General features: G+C 43.5%; 1 protein-coding gene across 3 annotated transcripts in view; it reads right to left on the reverse strand.

The window, feature by feature from the left end:
• Positions 1-754: 754 nt before the first annotated feature.
• Positions 755-27,771, reverse strand: part of ELAC2 (elaC ribonuclease Z 2) — a 34,799-nt gene continuing 7,782 nt past the window's right edge. For 2 of the 3 annotated variants that reach the window (XM_061616531.1, XM_061616533.1), the window contains 16 exons: positions 23,998-24,056; positions 23,829-23,901; positions 23,179-23,291; positions 20,940-21,038; positions 15,715-15,853; positions 15,543-15,628; positions 14,438-14,556; positions 12,340-12,436; positions 9,525-9,663; positions 8,791-8,829; positions 8,528-8,637; positions 6,364-6,463; positions 6,165-6,285; positions 5,945-6,023; positions 2,246-2,390; positions 755-1,564 (listed from right to left, as the gene is read on the reverse strand). In XM_061616531.1, coding sequence (XP_061472515.1) covers positions 1,322-1,564; positions 2,246-2,390; positions 5,945-6,023; positions 6,165-6,285; positions 6,364-6,463; positions 8,528-8,637; positions 8,791-8,829; positions 9,525-9,663; positions 12,340-12,436; positions 14,438-14,556; positions 15,543-15,628; positions 15,715-15,853; positions 20,940-21,038; positions 23,179-23,291; positions 23,829-23,901; positions 23,998-24,056 — 1,761 coding nt within the window. In that variant the 3' untranslated portion in view covers positions 755-1,321. The remainder of the gene's footprint in view (positions 1,565-2,245; positions 2,391-5,944; positions 6,024-6,164; positions 6,286-6,363; positions 6,464-8,527; positions 8,638-8,790; positions 8,830-9,524; positions 9,664-12,339; positions 12,437-14,437; positions 14,557-15,542; positions 15,629-15,714; positions 15,854-20,939; positions 21,039-23,178; positions 23,292-23,828; positions 23,902-23,997; positions 24,057-27,771) is intronic. The other variant, XM_061616532.1, reaches the window with a different exon arrangement.

Here is a 27,771-nt window from a genome sequence, read left to right on the forward strand (position 1 = left end):
CTAACGTTTTCTATCCTAGCTAACGAGGAAGGCATGATGTGGTGGAAAGACACCTCACAAAGAATAATGTACAGCTGGAAAAAGTGCAGGAAAGGGCAACCCAAACAATCAGGGGGCTAGAACAAGTCCCCTATAAGGAAAGGCTACAGTATTTGGGCTATTTAGTCTACAGATAAAATAAGGGAGGACACGGTAAAAGTATATAAAATTATGTATGCTGTGGAAGAATAAAGTTTCTCTCATAATCCTGGAACCAGGAGTCATTCACTGAAGCTGGATGAAGATTCAGGACAGCAGAAGGTAGTAGTTCTTCACCCAGGGCAGTTAAACTATGAACTCTCTACCACAAGGTGTGGTGATGCCTACCTACATACTTTAAAAAAGAATTAGACAAATTGGAAGATAAAGCTATCAATGGCTGTTTCCATGACGACCATATAGTTACTACTTCCAAAATAGCCAATAACATGTCTCTGAATACCAGTTACTGCAGAATATTAGCAAAAGATGGCTATTGCCTTAATGTCCCATGTCTGCATTTTGCAGAGGCATCTAATTGGCCAGCATCCTAGCTGGAAACAAGATGCTGGACAAGATGGACTTTTGTCTGACTCCTCTTCTAACATGTTTACTCTGTAATGAACTAGCAAGAAAGCTGCGTAGACTACCATAGTCCCACATCCAAAATCTTGTTCTACTTTGCAGTGACAAGACCTGAAATAGTAGTCTGGGACAACATGCACACACATCCATGTAATTAGTAAATTCCATTTACTGGTTCCCTGAACTTAAAAAAAACACAAGTAAAAAGTACCCACAGCATTAATGCTGCAAATACCAAAAGCAATGAGGAGTTCTGCAAGATTAATCCTAGATATCTGGTATTACTGCTGGAGGCATGCATGGCTACAATACAACACATCCTCTTCTACTGTGAAGTGGTCACCCCCTAACATTTATAAATATTTATTGCAGAGATCCTATCCCCAAAATAGCCTGATTTACCTTGGTCTAATTCATACTTTTTGCCATGTGCCTCAAATTTAAAAAAAAGGGGGGGGAATATTTCTAGCAAACAATCAAGTGTACCATTAGAACAGATCATGTTTCTGATACATTGTAGCCAGGAAGCATGTTTTGCTAGCTGTGCTAGTAATGTGTCCAGCAGGAATTGCACCTGTAGAAGCAGAGGCCAGCCAAGTTTGGCTAAGTTCAGGTGTGTGGATGTCTCCTAGAATCTTCAGTGCTGTGCACATCACATGTTATGCATAAGTTATTCTTCCTGGTTAAAAGGCACAAAGGCAGCTATTTGCTGCTTTGCTCAGTTGACAGTTTTTAGTTTTTTGTTCGGTACTCCATGGGAATCTTCTGTGTGTCCCAATTTCATTTTGGCTGGTGCCTTGTTTGCAACAACAGTCTGGGCCTCAGAAGCTCTAATTGCCTCTTTCAGAAGACGCAGCTCGCGTTTCTCCCTTCGTTCTTCCATCTCCTCAATCTCATCTGCAAACAAGGCTTTCAATGGCAGGATCAGTTTTGGAATGGCAGCAAAATCACCAAAACACACCTGATAATGAAGAGTGACATTAGAGTAGCAGTAATTGTGCAGAATCTCCACCCACCCACCGCCAACAAACCAGCAATAGCTACCCTGTAGCCCTCCAGATGTTACTGAACTACAACTCCTGTCATCCCCAACAGTTGGCCATGCTGGCTTGGGCTGATGGGAGTTGGGAGTCCAACAATATTTAGAGGGCTACAGATTCTCTTTCTCTGTAATACACTCTTGTAATAGAGGAGATGGATGTACAACATGTGCTGTAACATCCTCGGTGCTGGATGATCACTGAGTTTCTTTTCCAACTTTCAGCTCCCCTTGACCTGTGTAAGGCACATAAATGGACAGTTCAGTGCAAACCAGAGGACTGCCACTGTGCTTGACAGTTTCTAGTGCTACCACCTATTTCTCCCCAACATAAAGAAACTGGGACCACCAGCAAGGAACATCCCACAAAAGCTGCAGTATGACTAGGGCATGCTAAGGATCAGTCAGATGTAGGTTTGACAAGGGAAGTCTTGGGCTCCAAAAAGGAAAGTGAAGCAATCCCACATACTCCTTTTCAGCATACAATTCCCGTTTTGCAGTTGCTAAAAGTATGACTTAGAAAACTTTTTCAAGGGGAAAAAATTCCTCAAAGTGCATGTAAATGTGGAGCCCTCTTACTTTAAGCTCAAGTTCGTAACTCACCTGCATGTGATCAAATGCAATTCCAACCCTCTCACTGAAATCCTCACTGAAGAGAGGGATTTTAGCATAACGCTGGCTGAAGTGATTGAGCATAATGAATTCTGCATTCATCTTCATCCCAACTTCAATTGCTTGGGAGGTAGTGCTATAGGAAGGAAGAATAGTAAAGTAAATAACTACACAATATGAACTGAAGAGAGGGTTCCCTCAGTTCAGACTAACTGATATCCTGCATAAAAGAAAATAGTAAAGGGGAGAGGGAAACACATTATAACCCTCAGGAACAATATTTTGTGATCCAAAGCTTCCTCTGAAGTTTAATTATTTCAGCATATATCAAAGGCAAACAGAAACAACTGCATCAACATGCAATTAAATAAGTTTAGCTCCTGGGAGCCCATAATTTCTCTCTAACCCTACCATATTTATTTCTGAAAAAGAATGCTTGGCCTCAGTTTGTGGACATTCTGCCAAAACGCTGAAGCTACCTTCTGTTAGAGACTGAGAAAGTCTGTGAGTTTTTGCTGCATATAATTCTTTAATTCTTGGCAGAATTAGCACATAAAATTTATTTAGTAATTTAATACAACAGGGCAGTCAGGGAGGTTACAATAAAATAGCGCACATATATAATAAAATACACAATAAAAACACAAATATTACAGTAAATTAAAATGCATAAAATTCGATTAAAATACATAAAATGCATTATGCATACACATACACACCCATACAAACATACAGACATGTATATATGTGCATACACATATAAGAGAGTGAGAATAAAAACTTAAAAGATAAAAATAAAAGATAAAAAAATTAAAACAGTGTCAGGCTGACCCATCAGTCCCAACCAAAGGCTCTCCAGAACAAAATAGTTTTTACTAGTTTCCAGGAGACCATCAGGGAGGGAGCAAAGCGGGCTTCTTGGGGCAGGGAATTCCAAAGTCTGGGAGCCACAATTGAAAAGGCTCTCTCCCGCATGCCTGTCAATCTAACTTCTTTCATTCCAGGCATGCAGAGAAGACCGGAGGTAGATGATCTTAGATACAGGCTAGGAACACATGGACGTAAGCGGTCCCTTAAGTACACTGGTCCAAGGCCGTTTAGGGCTTTAAAGGTCAAAACCAGCACTTTGAATTGGGCTCAGAAACAAATTGGGAGCCAGTGGAGTCGATAAAGCACAGGAGTGATATGCTCCCTGCGCCATGCTCCAGTTAACATTCTGGCTGCTGCATTTTAGACCAACTGTAGTTTCCGAATCGTTTTCAAAGGCAGCCCCCCATGTAGAGTGCGTTACAGTAATCAAGCCTCAATGTCACTAATGCATGTGTCACTGTGGCCAAGTCAGCTGCTTCCGGGAACGGACGCAGCTGGTAGACCATTTTGAGATGGCCAAAAGCACTCCTGGCTACCTCAGCCACCTGATATTCCAGCAGCAGGGCAGGATCCAGAAGAACTCCCAAACTGCGGACCTATTCCTTCAAGGGGAATGCAACCCCGTCCAGAACAGGTTGCAACCTTATCCCTGGTGCAGTTTTCCCTTTGGCCAGCAACACTTCCGTGTTGCCTGGATTAAGTTTCAGTTTGTTAGCCCACATCCAGCCCTTCACAGCCTCCAGGCACTGGTTTAGGACGAGCACTCCCACCCTGCCATCAGATGGAAGGAAGAGATAGTGTTGGGTGTCATCAGCATATTGATGACATTGTACTCCAAATCTCCAGATGACCTCTCCCAGCGGTTTCATATAAATGTTAAAGTGCATGGGAGACAGAATGGAACCCTGCAGTACCCCACAGGCCAACAGCCAAGGGGTCGAGCAGTAGTCTCCCAGCACCACTCTCTGGGTCCTGTCCATCAGGTAGGAATGGAGCCACTGTAAAACAGTGCCTCCTAGACCCACAGGGATGCGCTCCCCCTGTCTGATGTCTGGTGTAGGTTATCAAGCAGGGCAACCAAGGCAGTCTCTGTCCCATGACCAGGCCTGAAGCCTGATTGAAAAATGTCTAGATAATCCGATTCATCCAGGAAAAGTTGGAGTTGAGCCGCCGCCACCCTCTCAATCATCTTGCCAAGAAAGGGGAGATTAGAGACTGGGTGGAAGTTATTAAGATCCGCAGGATCTAATGGAGGCTTTTTTTTTTAACAAAGGTCTAATCACAGCCTCCTTCAACAATGTTGGCAGAGTCTTCCCTTAGGGAGGTGTTAATCAGATATGTCAACCAACCAGCCACTGCCAATCTGGCGGATTTAATTAGCCAGGGTGGGCAGGGATCAAGCGAGCAGGTAGCGGCCCTCATATCTCCCAGAATCCTGTCCGCATCCTCAGGCTTTACAAGCTGAAAAGTATCCATAGAAAAATGACCAGAGGGAGCAACGGGGACTTCTGGCGCAACTGTAATTAACGAGGAGTCCAAGTCAATCCAAATGCGAGCAATTTTATCTGCGAAGTGCCTCGCAAACATTTCACAGCGAGCAACTGATGGTTCAGAGTCTGCTGTCAGGCCAGAGCCAAAAGACCCTAGACCACCCAAAAAAGCATTGCCGGACGGCCCTGGGCATACGCAGTGGTGGCAGAGAAGTAAGCATTTTTCACTGCCATCACTGCCACATTGTAGGCTCGAAAATGAGCTCTAATCAGTGTTTGGTCAAAGACAGATTGAGTTTTTCTCCATCGTCGCTCTAGCTGCCATCCCTGCTGTTTCATCAGGCCCAAGGTTCAAGTAAACCAAGGTGTATTACGGGCCTTTCCTGGTGGGAGAGGGCACTTTGGAGCGATAGTGTCCACCGCCCAGGTCACCTCTGTATTCCAGAGGTTGTCCAGGGCTTTGGCAGTAGCAACAGCCATGTTGGGAACATCCCCCAGAGCATTCAGGAAACCATCAGGATCCGTAAGTCTCTGGGGGCGGACCATCTTAATCGGCCCATCAACCCTGCAGAGGTTATCAGGGGCACAAAGTCTAAACCTAATCAGGTGGTGATCTGACCATGACAACGGAGTCACCGAGAACCCCTCCACCCTCAGATCACCAGCTTCCTGTCCCAAACAAAACACAAGATTAAGTGTGCGTCCTGCCACATGAGTTGGTCCAGAATATATTAAGGACAGCCCCATGGTTGTCATGGCAGCCATGAAGTCATGAGCTGGACCTATGAGACTAACCTCAGCATGTATGTTGAAATCACCCAGGACCATCAGCCTGGGAAACCACAACACCAAGACCAGCTCCACCTGCTCAGGGAGGGAGACTGTTGGGCAGCAGGGTGGACAGTACTCCAACAGAATCCCAACTCTGTCACCCTGAGCCAACGCCAGGCACACACACTCAAAGCTAGAGGAGTTAGGGACAGGATATCTGACAGGGGAGATAGATTCCCTACAGACAATTGCGACCCCACCTCCCCGTCCCCTGGATATGGACTGCTGGAATGCCAGAAAAAAGTTAATTATCGGATTAACTTTTAGGATAAAAATGGACTTCACTGAATTTGAGAGAATCAGACTTAAACCACTAAAGTACCAAAGGTACAAAGAGCCAGCTGATATCCAAATCAATCTTACACAACTATTAGAGAAAGACAAGGTATCTCATGATGATTTCCATTCCTAGTTAGATTCAAGGGAACACTGCATTGTCATTTCATTTACGCCACTCTGAGAAAATGGCAGTACTACCAACCCCCACAGAAACGTTTACCTGTGTGTCTTCTCTATAGCTTCCTCTTCTAATCCATCTTCCAGTGTAGCTTCATGAATCAACAGAGAAGCATTTTTCCCTGTTAAAACAATTTTTCACATTTTAAGGGTGAGATAAGGAATTTACAAAAAATACCATTAAACAAAGAGACACTTGGTTTTCCACACAGCATTTCCTACATTTGTTAGATAATCTGGGACCTTATACGAAACACACTTACCCATGTCAACTAAAGCCTCACATGGCATCGTGTCACCAGAATATACTATTTTCCACCCAGATTTGTGAACCATGGAACAAGCAAAAGCATTCTTACAGTGCCGGACCTCACATGTCTGAAACTGAAAAGCACAACATGCTAGTCACTGGAGGTCTCCATCTGCTTCTTTCTATCCCTCCTCGCCCCATACCTGCCTTACCTTGGCAAAGTCATATTTCTCCATAAGCAGACTAATGAATGCCTTTGCTTTAGGTTTAAAGACATCACACCCTTCTATTAAGAACCGCGCCGGAATCATGCTGCAAGGAAACAAAGACACAACATGGTTATGCCAAGAACTTCTCTTTCCCCACCCCGCAAGAGTTACCAAGCAGAATAAGAGCAGTGCTACCTTCTGCAGTCACGGGGTAGCAATTAACCTCTGGAACAAGCACCCTCCCCATCTTCCCTTCCAAACCTCCATCTGCCACTTGCTCCCAAATTTTGTAAAGGTGGCAGTAATTGGGACGTCACATAATGTTTTCTCGTTTGCTACTTGGAGTTTTTTTTAATACAGACATTCAGAAAATTGCTGCAAAACTGAACCAAACATAAAAGTGCCTCTCTGCTATACAAATTAAGGCCACAATAGAAAATGAGATGCTCTGACTCTACAGGGTTAAAATTTTCAAGGATGTTTTCCAGTAGTTATTTGTTTTAGTAGAGTTATCATCCATAGATTCTTTTGTCCCAGTTCACTAACATCTTTAAGTTTATGGCTGATCTGAGTGGCAGTGTGCTGTTGTGGGGAGAGTGTCAGACTAGGACTAGAGACCCCCAGATTCAAATCTCCACTTAGTCGGGAAGCTCACCAGGCCACCTTGGGCCATTCACAATCTCTCAGCCCCTCTAGTCGCATGTTTGTTATGAAAGTAAAACTAAAAGGGGGGAAGGGACCCATGTACACCACCCTGAGGAGAGGTAGGATAGAAATGTAATAAATAATCTATACTGATTAGAGACCGATACAACCTACACATGGCAAATGATTTGTGCTCAGATCTTTTAACGTCCAAACCCATCATCACACAGATGGAGACTAAAGTCTCAAAATTAACTCTTTTTGCCTTTAGCTTTAGTTTCTAGAGCAGTTTATGACATGAAACCTCACCATCACATGGAGTCTTCATTCTGCTGCCAGTTGTCTTCAGGAACATCAAGAGACAGACTCCCCAAGCAGTGATGATGGTCCATGCCTAAACTAGTATAGATACTAAGCAGGAGTGGGGAACCTTTTTGGCCCTTTGGGTCCACTCACCTGTCAATCATCTGATATTATCACATCACGTGACTGACAGGCAGGTTTTCCTGATGACCTGTCAGAGCTGGGCCACAGGCCAGGGGGAGGGGTAATAGCCAAACTAAGCAGGACTTTGCCCATCAGCCAATAGGCAGTGAGATAAAGCCTGCTTTCCCAGGCATCGGTTCTTTGTGCAAGCTCCCTCCCCTCCGAGGGGACTTGCTCATGCAGCTGAATCAAACAGGACTGAATTCTGTGCCCATCAGCTGATAGGCTGGGGGTTCAATTCTGCTTTCTGCAGGGATAAAAAATGCATGAACAAATTCCCTATGAAGAAAGACACACAGCTCTTCTTCTCCTTTAAATCTGCAGTTGTGGCAGTGGATGTGCTAGATTGGTGTCTTGCCTTGGTAATGGATTGGATGAGAGCCAACAAGCGAAAAGTTAATCCAGATAAAACTGAGGCACTGTTGTTTCCCTAGATTGGATGGATGGGATCTGGCCTGCTCTGAATGGGTTACATTCCTTCTGAAGGAACAGGCATGTAGCTTGGTGGAACCCCTGGTTTCATTGCTGTCACTTGCGGCTCAAGGGGCGTCAGTGGTGCACAGTGCCTTCCATCAGCTTTGGCTGGTGGCCCAGCTGCACCCCTATCTGGACAGGGATAGCCTAACTTCTGTTGTCTATGCTCTAGGTTAAACTATGGCAATGTGCTTTTGAAGATGGTTTCAAAACTGCAGAATTGGGCAGCCAGATTGTTGTCTGGGGTAAGTCGGTCTGAACATATAACAGCAATTCTAGCAGAACTAAGTTGGCTACCAATTAATTTCTGGGCTCAATTCAAAGTGTGGGTTTTGACCCCAATACCTCAAGGACAGTCTCTCCCCATATGAACCAACCTGGACCCTACAATCATCATTGGAGGTCCTCCTTCATGTGCCCCCACCATGGGAGGTTCAGAAGTGACACAAGAAAGGTGGTGCACTCTATGCACTGTAGTAAAATGTGGCAGCAGGTGCATATGACAAGAGCAGGATACTGCAGTATTTCAAATTAAAGCAAGCCACTTGGAGTATCTACTTACTTGATGTGCCCCAGGATTTCTTGGCAATGGTCGTGGTATTGGTGCAGCCATGTCATGAGCAGTGTGGGTGCAACAAGTAACAACGGACTGGAGGACTGACCCAGGGTCATCTGAGAGCAGAAAGGAGCAAAAGTAGGAGGCGATGTTGCATCAGAACAGATGCAAGGCAAGAACTGATCCTGGTGCATGCTATTGCTGCTCCCAATCACTGCCAGAACACCCTCACAAAGCTTGAACTCTAGATTTAACACTGGAATACTTACAAATGCACGATGTCTCTGTAACAAGATATTCAACAAGCCCTAGGACAGAGGAGATCAGCCCATTGTAAATACATGACAGTTTCTTGTACACATCTCCACAAGCAACCCTAACACAAAGTGAAACGAAGTACTACACTGATCCAGTAATTTGCTTTTAAAAGGAGAGGGGGTTACACAGATCCTTCTATAAAGTTTCAAAATCACAACTACTGCTTGCACAATGAAAAGAAAGGTGTGCTGCCATGCAATGTGCTTCCAAAAGTATAAAGACTGCACATAGGAGAGAAATAACTGGCCTCATCTACAGACTATCGCTTAATTGCTTTGAAATGGAAGACAAAGCAGCTTTGCCCAACTTTAACTGTCAAGTAAGTTTTGTTTTCTGCTTTTTTAAATCGAAGTGCACTTACTCATTATAAAGTGTTCTGATTTATTTCAGCCCCTTGAGACAAGGACCTACTTTCAAACATTTAACCTTTGGTAAGACAAAGGTCCCTAACGCATTTCAGACATGTCAACAAATTGGGTTAGCTATTCAGTCACTCAATATTATGGTCATTTCATAGTGGCTTGCAACCAAGAATAATTTAGCTACACCAAGCAACATTTTAAAAGTTTTAATGGAAAGAATGGAAGCAAGGCAGAGATATAGTAAAAACCAGACATTTCCCTGAGGACATTAACTTTTAGTGAAAAAAATTAAGCTACAGTGCCCATCACTATACAATACTCACTGTATGATGATCAGCATGTATGTGAGACACAAACACAGCTGCAATGTTACACAGGATTTGGTCAATTTCATCTCCATAATGGCGGCAAAGCTGGCCAAATGTTCCTTCACCACAATCCAGAAGCAAAGACTGGGTGGAGCTAACAAGAGAGTGGGTAAAGGTTTGAATGACATGTACAAGAGTCAGTATGTTGCTGTCTGTCCAGTGTCCAAGCTGTCAAAGGACTGCAAAAGCTTGAGAACCTGACAGGATACAGTTTCCCATGATACTAATCCACAGAAGAGTGCTAAGAGATCAGCTGAGAAGCCCCTGCTGCGGGTTCTGCCACCATCCAATCTGTAGGAGAGCACAGAAGGGCTCTCTCCATTGTTATGCCAAAGCTGCAAAACTCCATTCCCTGGAGGGTCCATCTGGCCCCCTCCTTCCTCATAGCTTTTCACTGTAAACTGAAGACTGTCTTTATTTCAGCAGGCCTTTACCTCAGCACAGGCCTGACTGTATGATGCCTGGCTCCTGTTGCATTTGTCTTGCTTGTCTTTGTTTTTATTTTTAGCTTACAATAAAAAATATTTGTGAGTGAAGCTGCTTGAGCATTTCAATTTGATACAGAAAGGCAGGATTTTAAATTAAAATAATAAAATGCTTCACACATACACGTTGCCAAAAACAGAACAAGCAGCATGAGTTATAGTGGAAAGATTAAAGGGAAATCTTACAATAAGCAAATTTTTGTTGCATACTAAAGAGCCATCTGCTACTAACATTTTCCCTTGGGCAACAGGAGTAAGGTCAACTGCAGAGAAGGAATGCGGTAGTAAGGCTACAGTGTAACAGCTGGCACATAAGCCAGATACATCCATGTGTTACCACCCAGACCTTTATCTAGTGGATGCACAGGGATGAGGGTTCTACATTCTTTCCAGGTTTTTATCTAAACAGAGTTGTATACGTCAAACTTCATCCTCAGCTAAGTGAGTCTTCTTACTGACAGCAGGCGACTGGCTAGGTAAACTTAGAACAAGAAATCCTACCCAAGTTCCCCTTGGGAATGAGGATGTATCAGGAAATATAATAATAGTGTTCCACAGTGGAAAATATAAATATATTTCTTTATTTCTATACTGTCTAGTTAAGACTAGAAATACAAGTAGGTGCTGTCCTCATCTAGTGCAGAAATTGTGTATACATAATTATAGAAAAAGTTTGGTCTTAGCTAGTAAGAGACTGGATAGAAAAAGTTTGGTCTTAGCTAGTAACAGACTGGAAGGGGTCACGATAATCTATTTCATCCAAGAGTACTTGCAACTGCTGTGCCACAACCCTCTCAATCACCTTCCCTAAAAAGGGGGTATTTGCAACCAGGCGGTAGTTGTCACAAACCAATGGGTCCAAGGTGGACTTACATAATATTCAGCTTCAGCCACTTCCCCTCCTGCCGCCCTCGGCCACTGGCTTACCCCTGCCAGCTTCCAGCGCCGCCCCTACCCCACTGCTGCCCGCAGCCAAGGCCGAGCCCGAGAGCAAGTTCTTGCCTGAACTCAAGGCCGAGGACAACCTGGACCCTTCCTCCATCCACGCCATGCAGCTGCTGGAAGCGGCACTAAGATTTCAACAGCACTATCAGAAGACTCCCTGTAATTCATGCTGATTCCAACTAAATGTGCCAGCAACTCCTAACAACTTCAATGACTCTGTCCTATCTATTTCTGATGTCACTCATGGCATAGGTGACTGTTCACTGTTTCTCAGGTTCCATTTGTGGGAATAGGTGACAATGCATACCTCCAATCCAGCCCAGCAGCATCTGCAGGGGTATAATTTGTATTTTTTTTAAAAAAAAATAATGTTGTAATTGCTGGTTTTTTTAATAATGATATTTGTTATTTAATTTTTGTAAATTGTATTGCCTTCAATGATGTATTTTTATGCTTGTGCCTATTTTTTTTTGTAAGCTGCCTTGAGGGCCTTTGGCCGAAAGGCGGGATAGAAGAAATCATCATCATCATCATCATCATCATCATCTCTTTTGGGCTTCAGAAAAAGTCTGAAAATTTACTTAATGTTCCCTCTTTAGTATCTGCTAAATGGTTTTAAAGTTCATATAATACTATATGTTGGGATATATCTATAGTTCCTACACTTTTTGCAGTGTTAAATACCTGCTGAACATCAAATACAAACGTTCACTTCTGGAAAAGTGGGGTTCTAAGCAGCCATTGGTCAGTGTCAGACAATGTCTTTGCTTCAGTCTCAAGGCCAGGCTTATCTTATCTTCAGCCATCATTAGCAGTCTTGCTTCAATATTCTTCGTTCAGCAGCCTTTGTTCCAGCAATTCCCAGTACAGCCATTAGGACTGGCTTTGTACCTTTTCGCTTCTCTTTGGCTCAGTCACAAAGACTGGCTTCGTGCCTCTTCCCTTGGGGGTTGCCACTTGTGGCTATGACCCGCAATATGACTGTTTAACTATTAAGTTACTAGCTAAGGCCAAACGTTTTCTATAATCATGCATATACAACTTCTGCACTGTCTGAGGCCAGCACCTACTTGGATTTCTAGTCTGAACCATACCTTAGTATAGAAATAAAGAACATACACCTGTAAAGAACACTTATCCCTGTGCATCCACTAGATAAGGGTCTGACCAGTAACCCACACTACCTTCTGCAGCAGAGGGACTGCAGGATAGCGCTTTATTATGCCAAGGAACAATGCTAAAATGCTCTTTTAGCCATCATCGCTTCCATGGGACGTTATCTGTCAAATGCTTCCTTATAAGAGAACCTGCCCCCCAGTACACCACGGGTCAGTACCTACCTAATGTTTATCAGGGTGGAGCTAACATTCCGGAGTTTCATTGGGACTGCTGAGCCTGTTCCTAAGAATACAACTTCTGGGTAACAGCCTGCGTTTCCTAGAAATAGACAGAAAAACATTTGAATCTTGCAGAGCAGACTCCTGCATTTGTTCTCACTTGTTGTTATGTGCCTTGAAGTTGATTACAACTTATGGCGACCCTATGAATCAGTGACCTCCAAGAGCATCTGTCATGAACCACCCTGTTCAGATCTTGTAAGTTCAGGTCTGTGGCTTCCTTTATGGACTCAATCCATCTCTTGATTGGCCTTCCTCTTTTTCTACTCCCTTCTGTTTTTCCCAGCATTATCATCTTTTCTAATGAATCATGTCTTCTCATTATGTGTCCAAAGTATGATAACCTCAGTTTCATCATTTTACCTTCTAGTGAGAGTTCTGGTTTAATTTTTTGTAACACCCAATTATTTGTCTTTTTCGCAGTCCATGGTACGCGCAAAGCTCTCCTCCAGCACCACATTTCAAATGAGTTGATTTTTCTCTTATCCGCCTTTTTCACTGTCCAACTTTCACATCCATACATAGAGATTGGGAATACCATGGTCTGAATGATCCTGACTTGGATGTTCAGTGATACATCTTTGCATTTGAGGACCTTTTCTAGTTCTCTCATAGCTTCCCTCCCCAGTCCTAGCCTTCTTCTGATTTCTCACTTACTAACCTTAAAAAGTAACTTTTCATCTAAGGGGGGGGAATATAAAGCAGGCAAATTCTATCAGATTCTATCTCCATATCCACCTTATAATTAAGCACAGAGTATAGCAACTGTAAATGTTACAAACGTTGTGGGAAACTAACACTAGTGGTTCCTCCAAATATACTGTATAGTTCTGCCCTATGTCTCTCTCACATGTTGCACAAATCCTAGCAATAAAAGAAAATTCAGCAACAGAATATCATCCTGCTCATATCCTCTCTCTTTGGGTGTCACAAGGAGAAAGTTCTACTGGCATTTAAACTTATATTTAATGCTTTTCTTGGAGAGTGCATTGTGGAGATTCAGAAATTCAAACTGAAAAGTAAAATGTATGGTGGTGGGGTTCATTGGTTTATGTTTTATAGCATGCTACTTGGCCAAAGGGTATTCCACTGAAAGGAATCCAAACCATAATCTCCAACTATATTTCTACCTCTGTCTGCTTCACCTGGAAAGCAAAACACAGCACTCTGGAAGAAACAAGCAATGAATCAGACACTAGTTAAGATCCAGCATTGTCAAATGGACTGATCTCTGGTTACTTTCAGCTCAAGAAGAGTAACCTTCTAGTGAATAAACTGTGAGATTTTTAATTTATTTTTAAACTTTCCCATGAAGTTCCCCTGTAAACTGAAAAAACACAAAACATATCAGAAAACACAATGGCAATTGATGCAGTGCATAGTAAATAGTGAGGTGTGTGTGTGGGTCCATTCTATACCCTAATAACCAGAGGCCAGCATACCACACATTACATCTTGAATAAAGTTCCACAGTTTGTTCACAGTGGGTCTTCTGGCATAACTTAGCGCTGCATTCCCCAACCATGCTCATTCACTAGTTTATTTTGAATATTTATCCTCTGCTTTTTAATTCAAATTAATTCTCAGGATGGCTTACAAAAGACTGTATTAAAAAAGAATATCCACACATACACACAGTCTAGCAGCCCTTAGTACCCTGGCTGATGGATGAGGTCATTTGCTACTAACTAAGTAGTGGACTTTTCAAGCACAACTCAACAGGAGGAATCAGGCAGAAAAACTACAGAAGCTTAGGAGGCGAGGGGAAGAGACAGAGAGACAACATCTCTGATTACAAATGACAGTTCTCAAGGGATGTAAATGTTACAAAAAGGCAAGGAAGTGGGAATCTTATTTCTAACATCCCTTCAAACACAATGACTTACTTTTCAAACATTTAAAAAGTCTTACTTGAAAAGTTAAACTGCCTTATTAGTATCTTACAGATAGCCCTCAAAACACATCACGAAGAAAGGCTGCATGTTGCCTACACAGCTAACTTGCTAGCCCTTTCCAAGTACTCTACAGGCAACGTAATCACCTGATGAGGCAGGTCTGACAGGTAACATCTCTTTGCACTTCTGCACACAATCCTGGAAGTGAGGAAGCTCCAAGGCTTCAGTTACAAATTCAGCAGAATTACAAGCAGTAATAGCCTCCCTGAAAGAACACAGTCAGAATTGGTGCAAGGGAGGGGGAAAGAGAAAAATAAAAGTTGTTAATTTCCACATCAAAATACCTCATCACCTTTCCCCAGCATCCTGATGCTCCTTCCATTCAGCAGAACCAGCCCTAAGGAAGCATTAATCCTTTCCACCTGAAACTTTGGTTCAGTTACCCTAAAAAACCAAATCCCTTGGAAGTCAACTCAACAGACAAGCAACAGCTTGAAAAGGGTACCTTTGTATATTCACCCACTTACCTGCAGTTCAATGCTATGTGAACCCCTCCTCTCAACCAGCCTACCTCAAAAGCCACTATTCTCCACTTCTCTGGCAAAGAGTTTTGAAAGCAACCTATGGTCTGAGTTTTCAAGCAACACTGGGGGCAGAAATAGATATCAGGTGATGTGGAGCTGCCACACATCTCTTCTACCCACTCGTCTCATAATGTCAGGGAACAGCCAATATGGTACCCTCCAGATGTTGTAGACCATCAGCTCTGATTATTGGCCATGTTGGCTGGGTTTGATGGGAACTGTAGTCTACAACATCTGGAGGGCACCACATTGGCTACCCCTGCTCTAGCTTAATATGTGACATTACACTATCATATCATCCCTTCTCCACTAGCCAAAGACGTGAAACAGAGTGGGGTAACTCACCACAAAATAATGTCATGTTCTGGGTCAAAACTTATTTTTTAAATATTATTTTAATATTAAAATTAACTAGACATTATTGGGAATAAGAGAGAAAGACACAGAAAACCAGCAGTTCCATATCTTTCACAGCATCTACTACCTTTAGGTAACAGTAAAGGAGAGGCAAGATCTTTATTTTATTTATTAAAATGTTTAGAAAAATGTATAAACCACTTAATCATAAGTAATTTCTGAGCAGTGTACATAATATAAAACAATTATTTGAAGGAATATTTGTATGCCTTCCATCTCCATCTAATAAGGACAAGTTTTAAGAGCTTACCTCTGCCATTCTAATTTGGGTCTCAGCTGGTACTTGAGGAGGCACTCTCCTCGTGTAACAGGCACATTGAATGTGGCTTCTTCTTCCTGGGGGACAGACAGAAAAATATCAAAAGAGTGTGCTAACTGTTGTGAGAAAGAAAAACAAACCCTCCAAATCAAGCAGACTTTACCTTGCTTTGGTAGTTGGTAAGCATTGGAAAGATCTCTGGATGGATGAGGTTCAGCTGGGTTTGAATTTTGTGGCTACGGAGATGATGCACTGAGTGGCACTTCTCATTGAGTATCAAATGCTGAGTATTGGCTCCAAATCTGGTGGGATAAGCGAAACCAAGCACACATTTACAGAGCCAGAATTGTGCCTTCTAGATAGAGTCCCTCAGTTATTCCATGCAGTAAGATGATTCACATTACTTGCAATGTATTTGCCTAGCTTGGTCTGCTCCTTACTATGTTCCCAGTTTTAAAACACACATTTCTTCTAGGTTCAGCTCTGCTAGGGTACTTGGCCTGTCACTCAAGATACAAGGACAGAATTTGTTTAGTATGCTTGTTAGCCACCCAGAAACTTAAAAAAAACAAAAAACCTCTCCTATGCCTTGTTTTACTGACCATGTACACAACAACAGGGGAACAGCTGCAGCACTAGGTGACTGAAGAAAACCTGCCCTAGGAGTGAATATCTGAGCATCTGGGTGCTTGCTGATCACTCCTTTGGGTTGCTGTCTCTTGAGACAGCTGAAGTCCCTGGTAAGTGCGGCAAGGACTGGGACGCCCTGCCTGACCCTTGCTCCAGAGAGAGGCTGCAGTTAATCTTGCAGCCTCTTGCATCAGCTGCTGGCTGGGTCAGGAGACATAAAAGCCCAGCTGCCCTTGGGCAGTGGGTCTGCCACCAGCGGGGTTGCCACCGAAGGGACAACACCAAAGGGCCTTGCCCCTTGGGGAGCCCCTTAAAGAGTCCCAAGGGTGAAGGCACTACCCCCCTTCTATTCCTTTTTTTAAAAAATTGTTTTCTGTTAAACCAATCTAGAGGAGATTGGTGGTGGGGAGGGCGTGTGGTGCAAGTTCCTGCACAGGGTGAGAGCCCGTGTAGTGAACTGAATGATATGAGAAAGTCACCATATGCCTTCAGAGTGAGAGTCTGTAACTGGCAGAAGGCTGGCCCTCCCTGGGCGTGAGACAGGAAGGGGAGTAGATGGGCCCTGTGTGAAAAAGTTTAAATGGGTATGACTGTTCTCAATTCTCGCAGAGGCCTACTTGGATAATTGGCTCTGGCAGGTTTTGTTGGTGGGCTCACGTTGGGTCCATATCAGGTGTTTAAGAGGAGTCTTAGTACAGAGGAACATGGGTGATGCCACCCCAATTTCAGTGATCACGGGTAGAGGGAAATATAGCCATGGAGATGTGGTGAATTACCATAGAAGACAAGGGCAAGGCTATCTGCACCTTGTTCCTTGCTGCCACTGCTCTCATGGAGGGGTTCCTCGTTGCTCATCTGCTATGTCCACTGGCCTGTGTGTGTTGTTGTTTAACGCCAGATCAGGACACAATAAGACCACTCTGATCCATCATTTGATTGTGGATGAAGGTGCCGATTTGGTATGCATTACCGAGACCTGAGGGTGAGCTGGAAGGAGTTGATCTGACCCAGCTTTGCCCACCTGGATACTCGGTGCAACACCAGCACAGGCTGCAGGAAAAAGGGGGAGGAGTTGCTGTGGTACTGAACTTCCATCTCTGTCAACAGGAAAGCACTCTGTCTTGGAGCTGGCTGTGAGGGCCTGCACCTGGTATCAGGCTAAGCCGCTAAGGAGTCAGAAAACTAGGGTTGCTGCTGGTGTATCGTCCACCCTGCTGCCTGGCACCTTCTCTGACTGAGCTGGCGGATGCCATCTTGGCTGTGGTGTTGGAGGAGCCAGAACAATAGAGCTGGGTGATTTCAATGTCCATGCGGAGGCTGCCTCTAGTGTTCTGGCCCTGGACTTCATGGCCTCCATGACGACCATGGGGCTGTCTCAAGTTGTCACTGGCCCAACACATAGGACAGGGCACCCCCTCGACTTGGTTTTTGCTCCTGATGGAGGGTGGTCTGGAGATTTGGGAGGGGTGGATCTCACCCCACTGTCATGGTCAGATCACTTCCTGGTGAAGTTTAGACTTATGGCTCTGATCCTTCCCTGCAGGGGTGGTGGACAAATTAAGATGTTCCACCCCTGGAGACTAATGGAATCCACAGGATTCCTGAATGCCCTGGGGGAGTTCCCAGTAGATAGAGCAGGTGACTCTGTTAAAGCCCTTGTCACGCTGTGGAAGAGCGAGGCATGTTGGGCTCTTGACACAGTTGCCCCTGAGCACCCTCTCTGGAATTGTGGAGCCCGGTTTGCACCTTGGTACACCAATGAGCTAAGGGCAATGAAACAGGCTGGACAACGGCTAGAGCGCAAGTGGTGAAAGACGTGCTGTGAGGCTGATCGGGCATGAGTAAAACATCATAACAGTGCCTACTGTGTGGCAGTGAGGGCAGAGAAGGCGGCCCACTTTTCTGCCTCCATCGCATCCTCAAGTAGCCATCCAGTGCAGCTTTTCTGTATTGTCAGGGGCCTGTTGACATCAACTCCAGGAAATGGAGTTTTAGACCCTTTAGAGGCCCACTGTGAATTGCTTGCAAGGCACTTTGAGGGTAAAGTTGCTCGCCTCCATAGCAGTCTTGATGCCCCATCCACATCTACTGTAGTACCCAATGAGGTGTCCAGTGCAACGTCTGCTGCAACTTCTTGGGAACGGTTTCAGTCGATGCAGCCCGACGACATAGACAAGGTGCTTGTGATGATGTGGCCAGCAATGTGTCCTCTCAACTCTTGCCCTTCTTGGCTTATTAAAGTTTGCTGAGGGGGTTTGACCGAGTGGATCCAGGGTGTGGTCAATGCATCATTGCGGGAGAATGGTTCCAGCTGCCTTAAAAGAGGCAGTGATCCGACCACTCCTGAAAAAGCCCACCCTGGACCATTGGTTTGTGACAGCTACGGACTAGTTACAAATACCCCCTTCTTAGGGAAGGTGATTGAGAGGGTTGTGGCGCAGCAATTGCAGGTACTCTTGGATGAAACAGATTATCTTGACCCATCCCAGTCTGGGTTCAGGCCTGGTCATGAGACAGAATCAGCCTTGGTTGCCCTGATGGATGAGCTTTATCGGGAGAAGGACAGGGGGAGTGCGACCCTGTTATTCTTACTTGATCTCTCAGTGGCTTTTGATACCATTGACCATGGTATCCTTCTGGGCAGACTTGGTGAGATGGGTATCGGAGGCACTGTATTACACTGGTTCTGATCCTATCTCCAAGGTTGCTCTCAGAATAGAATCAGGTGACTGTCTTTCGGCCCCGTGCAGTTGTGCTGTGGGGTACCATCTTGTCCCCTATGCTGTTTAACATCTATATGAAGCCCTTGGGAGTGGTCATCAGGAGATTTGGGGCAAGGTGTCAGCAGTATGCTGACAATACCCACCTCTATTTCTCTGTAACATCTGAATCAGGAGAGGCTGTGCAAGCCCTGGACCGGTATCTGGACTTGGTGGTGGGCTGGATGAGGGCCAATAAACTGAGTCTGAATCCTAGCAAGACAAGAGGCACTGTGGGTTGGTGGTTCCCGAGTTCAGATAACTGGTCAGTTGCCTGCTCTGGATGGGGCCGTACTCCCTCTGAAAGAGCAGGTTTGTAGTCTGGGGGTGCTCCTGGATCCATCTTTGTTGCTAGAGGCCCAGGTGACCTTTGTGGCTAAGAGTACCTTTTACCAGCTTCGGCTGATAAGACAGCTGGGTCTGTTTCTGGATCGGGATAGCCTGACCACTGTTGTCCACGCACTGGTAACCACCAGACTGGATTACTGTAATGCGCTCTATGTGGGGCTGCTCTTGAGGTTGGTCCGGAAGTTGCAGCTGGTGCAAAATGCAGTGGCGAGACTGCTCACTGGGGCAGGGTATCGCCAACATGTCACCCCGTTGCTACTGAAAGAATTGCGCTGGCTGTCCATTTACTACCAGGCCAAGTTCAAGGTTTTAGTTTTGGTGTACAGAGCCCTATACAGCTTGGGACCAGGATACCTGAAAGAATGTCTTACCCTTATATACCCAGTTGATCACTGCGCTCTGCAGGTGAGGGCCTCCTGCAGATACCATCTTATCAGGAGGTCTGTTCTGTGCAACATAGGAAATGGACCTTTAGTGTGATGGCACCTACCCTGTGGAATTCCCTCCCGTTAAATATTAGGCAGGCACCATCTCTCATTTGAAATGTGGTGTTGGAGGAGAGCTCTGCGCATACCATGGACTGCGAAAAAGATAAATAATTGGGTGTTGGAACAAATCAAACCAGAACTGTCACTAGAAGCTAAAATGATGAAACTGAGGTTATCATACTTTGGACACATCATGAGAAGACATGATTCACTAGAAAATACCATAATGCTGGGAAAAACAGAAGGGAGTAGAAAAAGAGGAAGGCCAAACAAGAGATGGATTGATTCCATAAAGGAAGCCACAGACCTAAACTTACAAGATCTGAACAGGGTGGTTCATGACAGATGCTCTTGGAGGTCACTGATTCATAGGGTTGCCATAAGTCGTAATCGACTTGAAGGCACATAACAATAACAAACCATCTGTTATCTTTTCGGTGCCTATTGAAGACTTTCCTCTTTCAACAAGCCTTTTAAGTTGAGAGCTATCCCATTCTGCGTTGGAATTGCTTTTTAATATATATATATTTTAAACTTTTTTTCCTAATCAATATTTTTTAACCCTTTTTGTTTAAGATGTTTTTAAAGCTTGTTTTAAAAATGTTTTTAAAGTTGTTTTGTTTTAATGTATTTTAAGGTCTGTTTTTATGATGTTTTAAAGTGTTTTTAGTGCTTTTGTTTGCCGTCCTGGGCTCCTGCTGGGAGGAAGGGCAGGATATAAATCAAACAAACAAACAAACAAACAGGACAATTATGTCAGCAAGAAAAAAAGCAAACTGAGCAAAGGAGTGCTGAAGGATATGAAAGACCCTGCTTGAAGGCAACAGCAGCCGATTCACAGGATTTCTATCTGCAGATTTGTATGAGGACTAGGTTGAAACAGGAAAATTTTAGAACCGGCGCAGTGCAGTAACTTCAAGGCGATGAAGTCCTGTGGACTTGCAAGGCAGCTTACCTTCCTCAGTTTAAGACCACCCTCATGGAGGGAACCACATGTACATAGGCCCTCTTCAGACTGATAATCATGCATCAGCTATGGGGATGCGATTTTCATGTGTGCCAGCATTTGGAAAGTGGGGCTACCCCCACATGGTTAGTACTCACAGGTACCAAACATTTGAACAGAGCTACAGACAGCAAGCAGTTCTAGTCAACACACAAACCTTTCTAGCCATTGCTTATACCGACTGTCCCGCAGAATAGGGTCTGGAGTTATATGAACAACTAAAGCCACAGGATTCTCCTGTTTTCCTTCTTGATACCTGCAAACAAAACATGCAATAAAAAGCAAATGTTTTCAAATGGAGGACAGATTAACTGACACACATGGGGGTTCAAAGAGCAGGGGGAAGGGGGGAAGTTTCAGGGAGGGATAGGCTCCCACGGTAGGTGGATAACAAGGTTCCCTGGTTCATTCCCGGATTTCTGCACCAAATGTTAAGAGCAGTCCTGCTGGATCAGGCCAAAGGCCTATCTAATCCAGCATCATGTTCACATGATGCCCAACCAGATGCTTCATCATCAGGTAAGACAGACCTGACTAAATACCCCCTGGCAGTGGGTCCTTGACAGGGTTCCTGGGATGGCTGCACTCTTACTGCCATATCATGCTAGTGTGCTTTGGGACAAAGGGTGTTCAGAGAAAGGTGCTGTCTTATTCTTGTGTTTCCTTGTGCATGACTCCAGAAGGAAAACAGAGATTCTGTTGTATTCCAATGCCAACATGAGATTAGTACCCCAGTTTACAGATCCTTGTATGCACGTAACTGCATGCAAGGATCTCTGAATTCACCTGTGGACCAGATGGCTGGTGTTATATTGAGACACTAGACTAGATGGATTAAATTTAAAGCACACACACCCAGATCTGGGAATTCAAATAATTAAAAAGGGACCAATATAAAGCACCAACTCTAACATATTTATTTCTTTTCTTTCTACATTATTTTTTCTAGGAACAGCAATAATAATAATAATAATAATAATAATAATAATTTCTGTGTCACTTATCTGGCCAAAGGCCACTCTAGGCGACGTACAAAACAGTTAAAACACAATGAGATAAAATACAATAATACAATAAAAACAGTATGAGAACAATACAGCAGCAACAATATTAAAACAGGGTAGGAGGCATTTCAATATGAATCAAATGAATTCTAGACACAAGCTCTATGGAAGCCTTTGTCATGCTGCTTTAAACTGGATCAACTACTTCTGCCCAGACAGTAGAATACTTCCATATATCAGTTCTGAGATGACCAAACCCATAATATGGAATAACCCCAGGAAGCCCCAGGCATTTGCATGAAATGCAGTAAGCCCTTAGCTGCAGAGATATTTTCAGCAGGCATAGTATCGAACTAAAATTATGCTTGTATGGAAAGATCCTTCAGTTACCTAATAACAGTGTGGCTAGACTCCTCTGACCTTACCAGAAGTCCCTTTCGGTAGGACCACCTGCCATATAGGAGAACAGTAGCCTTCTTCTTAGCAGTCCTGCCTTGCCAACTCCCATACAGTATTGGTTTCTAGACAGTTGTCCACTATACCATTCATGTGCATTTCATCTTTCACACCTACACGAAAAAAATCTTTTTTCCTGCTAGATCTCTTGCAACTCATACAGCAATTTCAATAGTTTCGTAAATGAAATAGAAGCGAAAACACTGATTATTCCTAGTGGTTCCAAGTGCTCTGCATGTGACTGTGTTCATATTGGGATGCTGACCACTTTCTGAAAAACTGACCTAAATAGATCCAAGTGCCAGGCTTGCTGGGCTCCTAAAAATTTGAACATTTTATATAGTTCTATGCCAGGCTGGCACCAAAGAATCCAATGCTGGCTTCAACAAGGGAGGGTAGCACCAAAGAATCAAATATTTTTTCCAACTATGCCTCCCCAAACTTCACACTGACTGCTGCAAGACTTTGTAACGCTATTGGTGCCTTCTTCAGTTTAGAATGCTAATTTGAAAATGCTCCCAGTGGTTTTGGATAACCCGTGCATTCAATGAAAGAAATCAATCTTAATATAGCCTCACTACCTCTACTGATAATCATGCTACACCTACTGATGCTGCAATGCAGTTTTATATGCCAATGGTATCTGCTACAGACTGTCACTATACATGGCCTAACCCAGGAATGGGAAATCCATGGCCCTCCTGATATTGTTAAGCTCCCACCCCTATCAGCCACAGTCAGCATGGCCAAAGATCAGACATGATGGGAGTTGGAGTCCAGTAACATCTGGAAGGCCACAAGTTCCCCATGCCTGGCCAAACCAGTATCATAAAAAAGAAGTTCCAATGCATAGGTGGCAGGAAATGCAAACTCATAGGAAGGCAGAACCCATTTCAGAATCCTGAATATGAAGTTAGAAACACCCATTAGCCATACCTTTGCAGTGTGCTGTTTTCACAGATTGCATCTACAAAGCCTTCATGAGGACACTCCACAATGATGAAAACTGCCCCTGGGTCTGTGGGAGTGCAAACTTCTTCAGCCAAGATCTGCAATAAGGTACACATCTGAGCATACACTACTTAATAGGTATGGGCGGACTATTAGATTTTGCTGGAAAATTGCAGAGTCCAAAGATTATATATCTGGTGTCCCAGGCTGAAAATTTGAGATCTACCCTTAAATAGGCAAGGGATGCAAGGCATGAAGAATTCTTGTCATCTGTGCAAATACTTGACAGAACATCTTGGCCTCAGAAAGTCAGTCACTTCCATCCACTATGGTGAAGAAATCCAGTTTTCTCCCTTCCAATTTGTGAGGCCATTTCAGGTTACAAGAACAAATCAATACACCAATAACCAGCACAGCCTCATCTACCATTCAGAGATTCCCAGTGATAAAGGCACTATAAATATTTTAGATTGTGCTCCCTCCTGCCAAACAACTCCTGCTCAGTTACATTCACAAGGTAGTGACTCACAACTAGGAGCATGGCCAGACAACCCGGAGTGAAAAAATTGTTTATTAAAACCTACATATCACTTGATTGCAAAAAATCTCTAAGCAGTTTTTCCTAAGAGTCATACCTCTCTGCCTTCAAATGTGATGTTCTTCCCATCTTTCACAGCTGCTATGATGGGAGCAATTGCTGCAGTGCCACTTAAAAAAAGATATATAAAGTTAGCAAACCACAGAGGGATCACTATTTGGAAAGCCCCCACCCATAGAGGGTCATTGGAAACCTTCTGTACTTACACAGGCAAGCCAAGCTCCTTTGCTTTGAGGACCAAGAAGTTCCCTTTCTTTGGATGGAGCTGCAGTTAGATAAAGCTCATTTTAGTCACCTGCTCTTGGCAATGCTTTACATTACTTCAAGTGGTAAAGGACAAGTTGATGTTATATCAGAAAATTCCCTAGGAGTCATCTATCTACAAAAAGACCAAGAACAAAGAGAGAGAGAGAGGCTGGTCTGACATGTCTCGAGGCAAGACTGGAAGGTCTTACTTGGAATAAAGACAACACCTGGAGCACAAAGCGAAGCACATCTAACAATATTGAATCCTCCCAATAGACAGCTAACTCCACAAAAAAGCAACCTAAGTCAGTAATCCTAAAACCCCCACTGAACGCAGTAGGACTCACTTCTAAGCAAGCATGGGTAGGATTGTGCTGCACATATTTTAATGAATATCACTTTTAGGCATTTCAGCCAAAATTTTCATTAGTCAATGTGAAACATTTCCAAGGAAGCCAAGGACATGTATGGCATTTTTAGCATTTGTGCATATATGTTTTATACATGTATATATATTAAGCCATGATACAATGCAATCTTAAGGATGTCTCCTCAGAACTGTGCTTAAGCTTCCAATATTAAACAAGTAAGAAAAGGCAAATGATCTCTTACTTTAATTTGGCCCCTCCTAACAGCAAAGCACCAGGCTCATAATCAGCTTTAATTGTTCTCCACCTATGAGCTTTTAATAAAGCAGTGACGTGAAGTCTTTCTCCAGGAAAACCAATGTTCCTGGGAAGCATCATTCTATACATCAGACGTAGTGAGCCTACAAAGCAGCTTCTGGTAGTCCAGCAGCCCTCTCCATCTTCCTCTTGCAAGGAAACAAAGGAGAGCTTCTTGTGATGGCAACTTGCCAGAGGGAGAAGAGGCACCTTCCCAAGACAAGTGGAGGACTGGCTTCCCCATGCTAGCACTGGGTTAGGAAGAGAGGGTTCTCTTTTTCTAGCCCAGCACTGTGGCGGGGAGAAAAAGTGTTTGTGTGTGCGCGTGCATGTGTGTGTACGTACACACATGTGGCTGACTGGGTGAGTACTGAGAGTATTCTATGCATGCAGTGCTCTATGGGTGTGTATACACACAGCCATAAAGTGCTTCTGGTACCTTCTGCAGATGCATGTTTTCATTAGCATGCACTCCTCATCTTCCTCTTGGCGGTATTCTTCCTCTCATTGCTTTTAATGTACCTTTCAGTATACTGGTTATAATACATCTGACATTTGAGAACGTATTCTGAATTGCTAGGTGCCTTGTGTGGAAGCAGAGAGTGTCTTCTCTGGGAACCTCCTATTAGGAGGTCTCTTGTTGGGCCGCACTTGAGTAGCTGCTCCCCCTCACTTCAATGGAGATTCACCAAGGGATGCCTGAGCCGTGTGGTGTTCCAGTCTACCTAAGAGAACTGCTAAACAGTGATACTGAAATGGAGAGTAACAGTACCAGAAAGTGGGGTATTTCCTGGCAATCCAAAGAAACCCTTGATCTTCTGGACATTTGTGGCGAAGGGAAGTTTCTGGAGATTTTAAGAAGCAGCCAACACAACTTTGAAACTTTTATTCAAATTGCAAGAGAAATGGTTGCTCTAGGTCATACTAGGACCACGAAAGAATACAGAAATAAAACAATGGCTTTGTGCCTAAAATATAAGCAAATAATGGCTCGCAGTGCAATGTCAGGTAGTAACCAGGCAACCTGCCCATTTAATGAGCAACTATACTGGATCTTGAGAGGAGATGCAAGTATTTGTAGCCTCTACTCCCAGTATCCCCCTTTAGGATGCACACCTTAACGTGGTGAGGGGGTTTGAGAGTGTTGAAGAAGCTGAGAGCAATGTCATCAGGAGTCTAGACCAAGAGGATAGACTTCTAGCAGGGGCACCCATGGTGGAATGGTCAAAGCTGAGACACCAGACTAAGATAAATCCAAACTCAGAGGAAGGCAATGGTAAACCACCTCTGAATATCTCTTACCACGAAAACCCTATGAACAGAGTATCCAAAATGCAACACGAGATAGTGCTGGAAGATGAGACCCCCAGGTCAGAAGGCACTCTCCGAGCTACTGGGGAAGAACAAAGGACAAGTACGAGTAGTGCTGTGACTAATGACGCAGCTGGGTCAAAGCCAAAAGGAAGCCCAGAGGCTGATGCGCACAGATGCGAAAGTCCGGAGTTGTATGGCGCACACAATAGGAACATGGAATGTGAGAAGCATGGACCAGGGAAAGTTAGAAATTGTCAAGCAAGAAATGGAGCGTATCAACATTACAATACTTGGCATGAGTGAATTAAAATGGACTGGAGTGGGACATTTTCAATCAGGCAACTACAAAATATTTTATGCAGGAAATGAGAAATCAAGAAGAAATGGAGTTACTTTAATAGTGAGAAGTGATGTAGAAAAAGCAATTAAGAGCTACAACGCAAGGTCTGAGCAAGTTATATCAATGAGATTAAACGGGAAACCTATTAACATAACCATCATCCGAGTCTACGCTCCAACATCAAACGCAGAAGAAGAATTGGAGAGATTTTACGTAGAAGTACAGGAGAAAATTGATCACACACCAAAACAAGATATGATGATAATCATGGGGGACTGGAATGCAAAAGTAGGGAACAGAGAAGAACTAGGAATTGTGGGGACATGGGGCTTAGGTGACAGAAATGAAGCAGGAGAAAGACTTATTGAATTCTGTGAAGCCAGTGATTTGTTTCTTGCCAACACATTTTTTGAGCAACCAAAAAGATGACTGTACATGTGGACATCACCAGATGGTCAATATAGGAATCAAATTGATTATATAATTGGAAACAGAAGATGGAGAAGTTCCATACTTTCTGCAAAAACAAGACCAGGAGCAGACTGTGGTACAGATCATGAACTGATCATATCGAAAATCAGAGTAAAGCTAAAGAAGAACAACAAAGCACTCATAATGCTAAAATACAATTTAAATAACATCCCAGAAGAATATAAAGATCAAATAAGGAACAGATTTGAGGCTTTCAACTTTGCTGACAGAGAACCAGAAGAACTATGGACTGAAGTCAGGGACATTATCAGGGAAGAATTAAAAAAGACAATACCTCTACTTAAAAAGAGAGAAAGACCTCAATGGATGACTGAAGAAACTCTTAAAATGGTTAAAAAGAGAAGGAAAGCAAAAGCAAAAGGAGATAGAAACACGGTCAGAACCCTAAATGCAACTATACAATGACTAGTACGTAGGGACAAAGAAAACTATTACAACAGTTATTGTATAGAAGTAGAAAAGGACAACAAAATGGGAAGAACAAGAGCCCTATTCCAAAAGATTAGAGAAATGAAAGGGAAATTTAAACCATGAGTAGGAATATTGAATAATCAACAGGGGAACACACTGACTGACTGAGATGAAATAAAAGGAAGATGGAAGCAATACACTGAAGAACTCTATAAAAGAGATGCCAGGATGACAGATTCGTTCACGGAGGAACCATATGATGAAGCACCAGAAATTTTAAAATGTGAGGTGAAAGCTGCTCTTAAAATTCTTGGAAGAACAAATCACCAGGAATAGATGGCATACCAATAGAGTTGCTACAAGCTACTGAGACTGAATCTGTACAAATGTTGACAAAAATTTGTCAAGAAATATGGAAAACTAAACAATGGCCCACAGACTGGAAGCTTTCAATATATATCCCAATTTGAAAGAAAGGGGATTCCCAGAGAATGCAGTAATTACAAAACTAT

This window comes from Rhineura floridana, chromosome 3 (genome assembly GCF_030035675.1).
Source record: "Rhineura floridana isolate rRhiFlo1 chromosome 3, rRhiFlo1.hap2, whole genome shotgun sequence".
NCBI classification, from domain to species: Eukaryota; Metazoa; Chordata; class Lepidosauria; order Squamata; family Rhineuridae; genus Rhineura; species Rhineura floridana.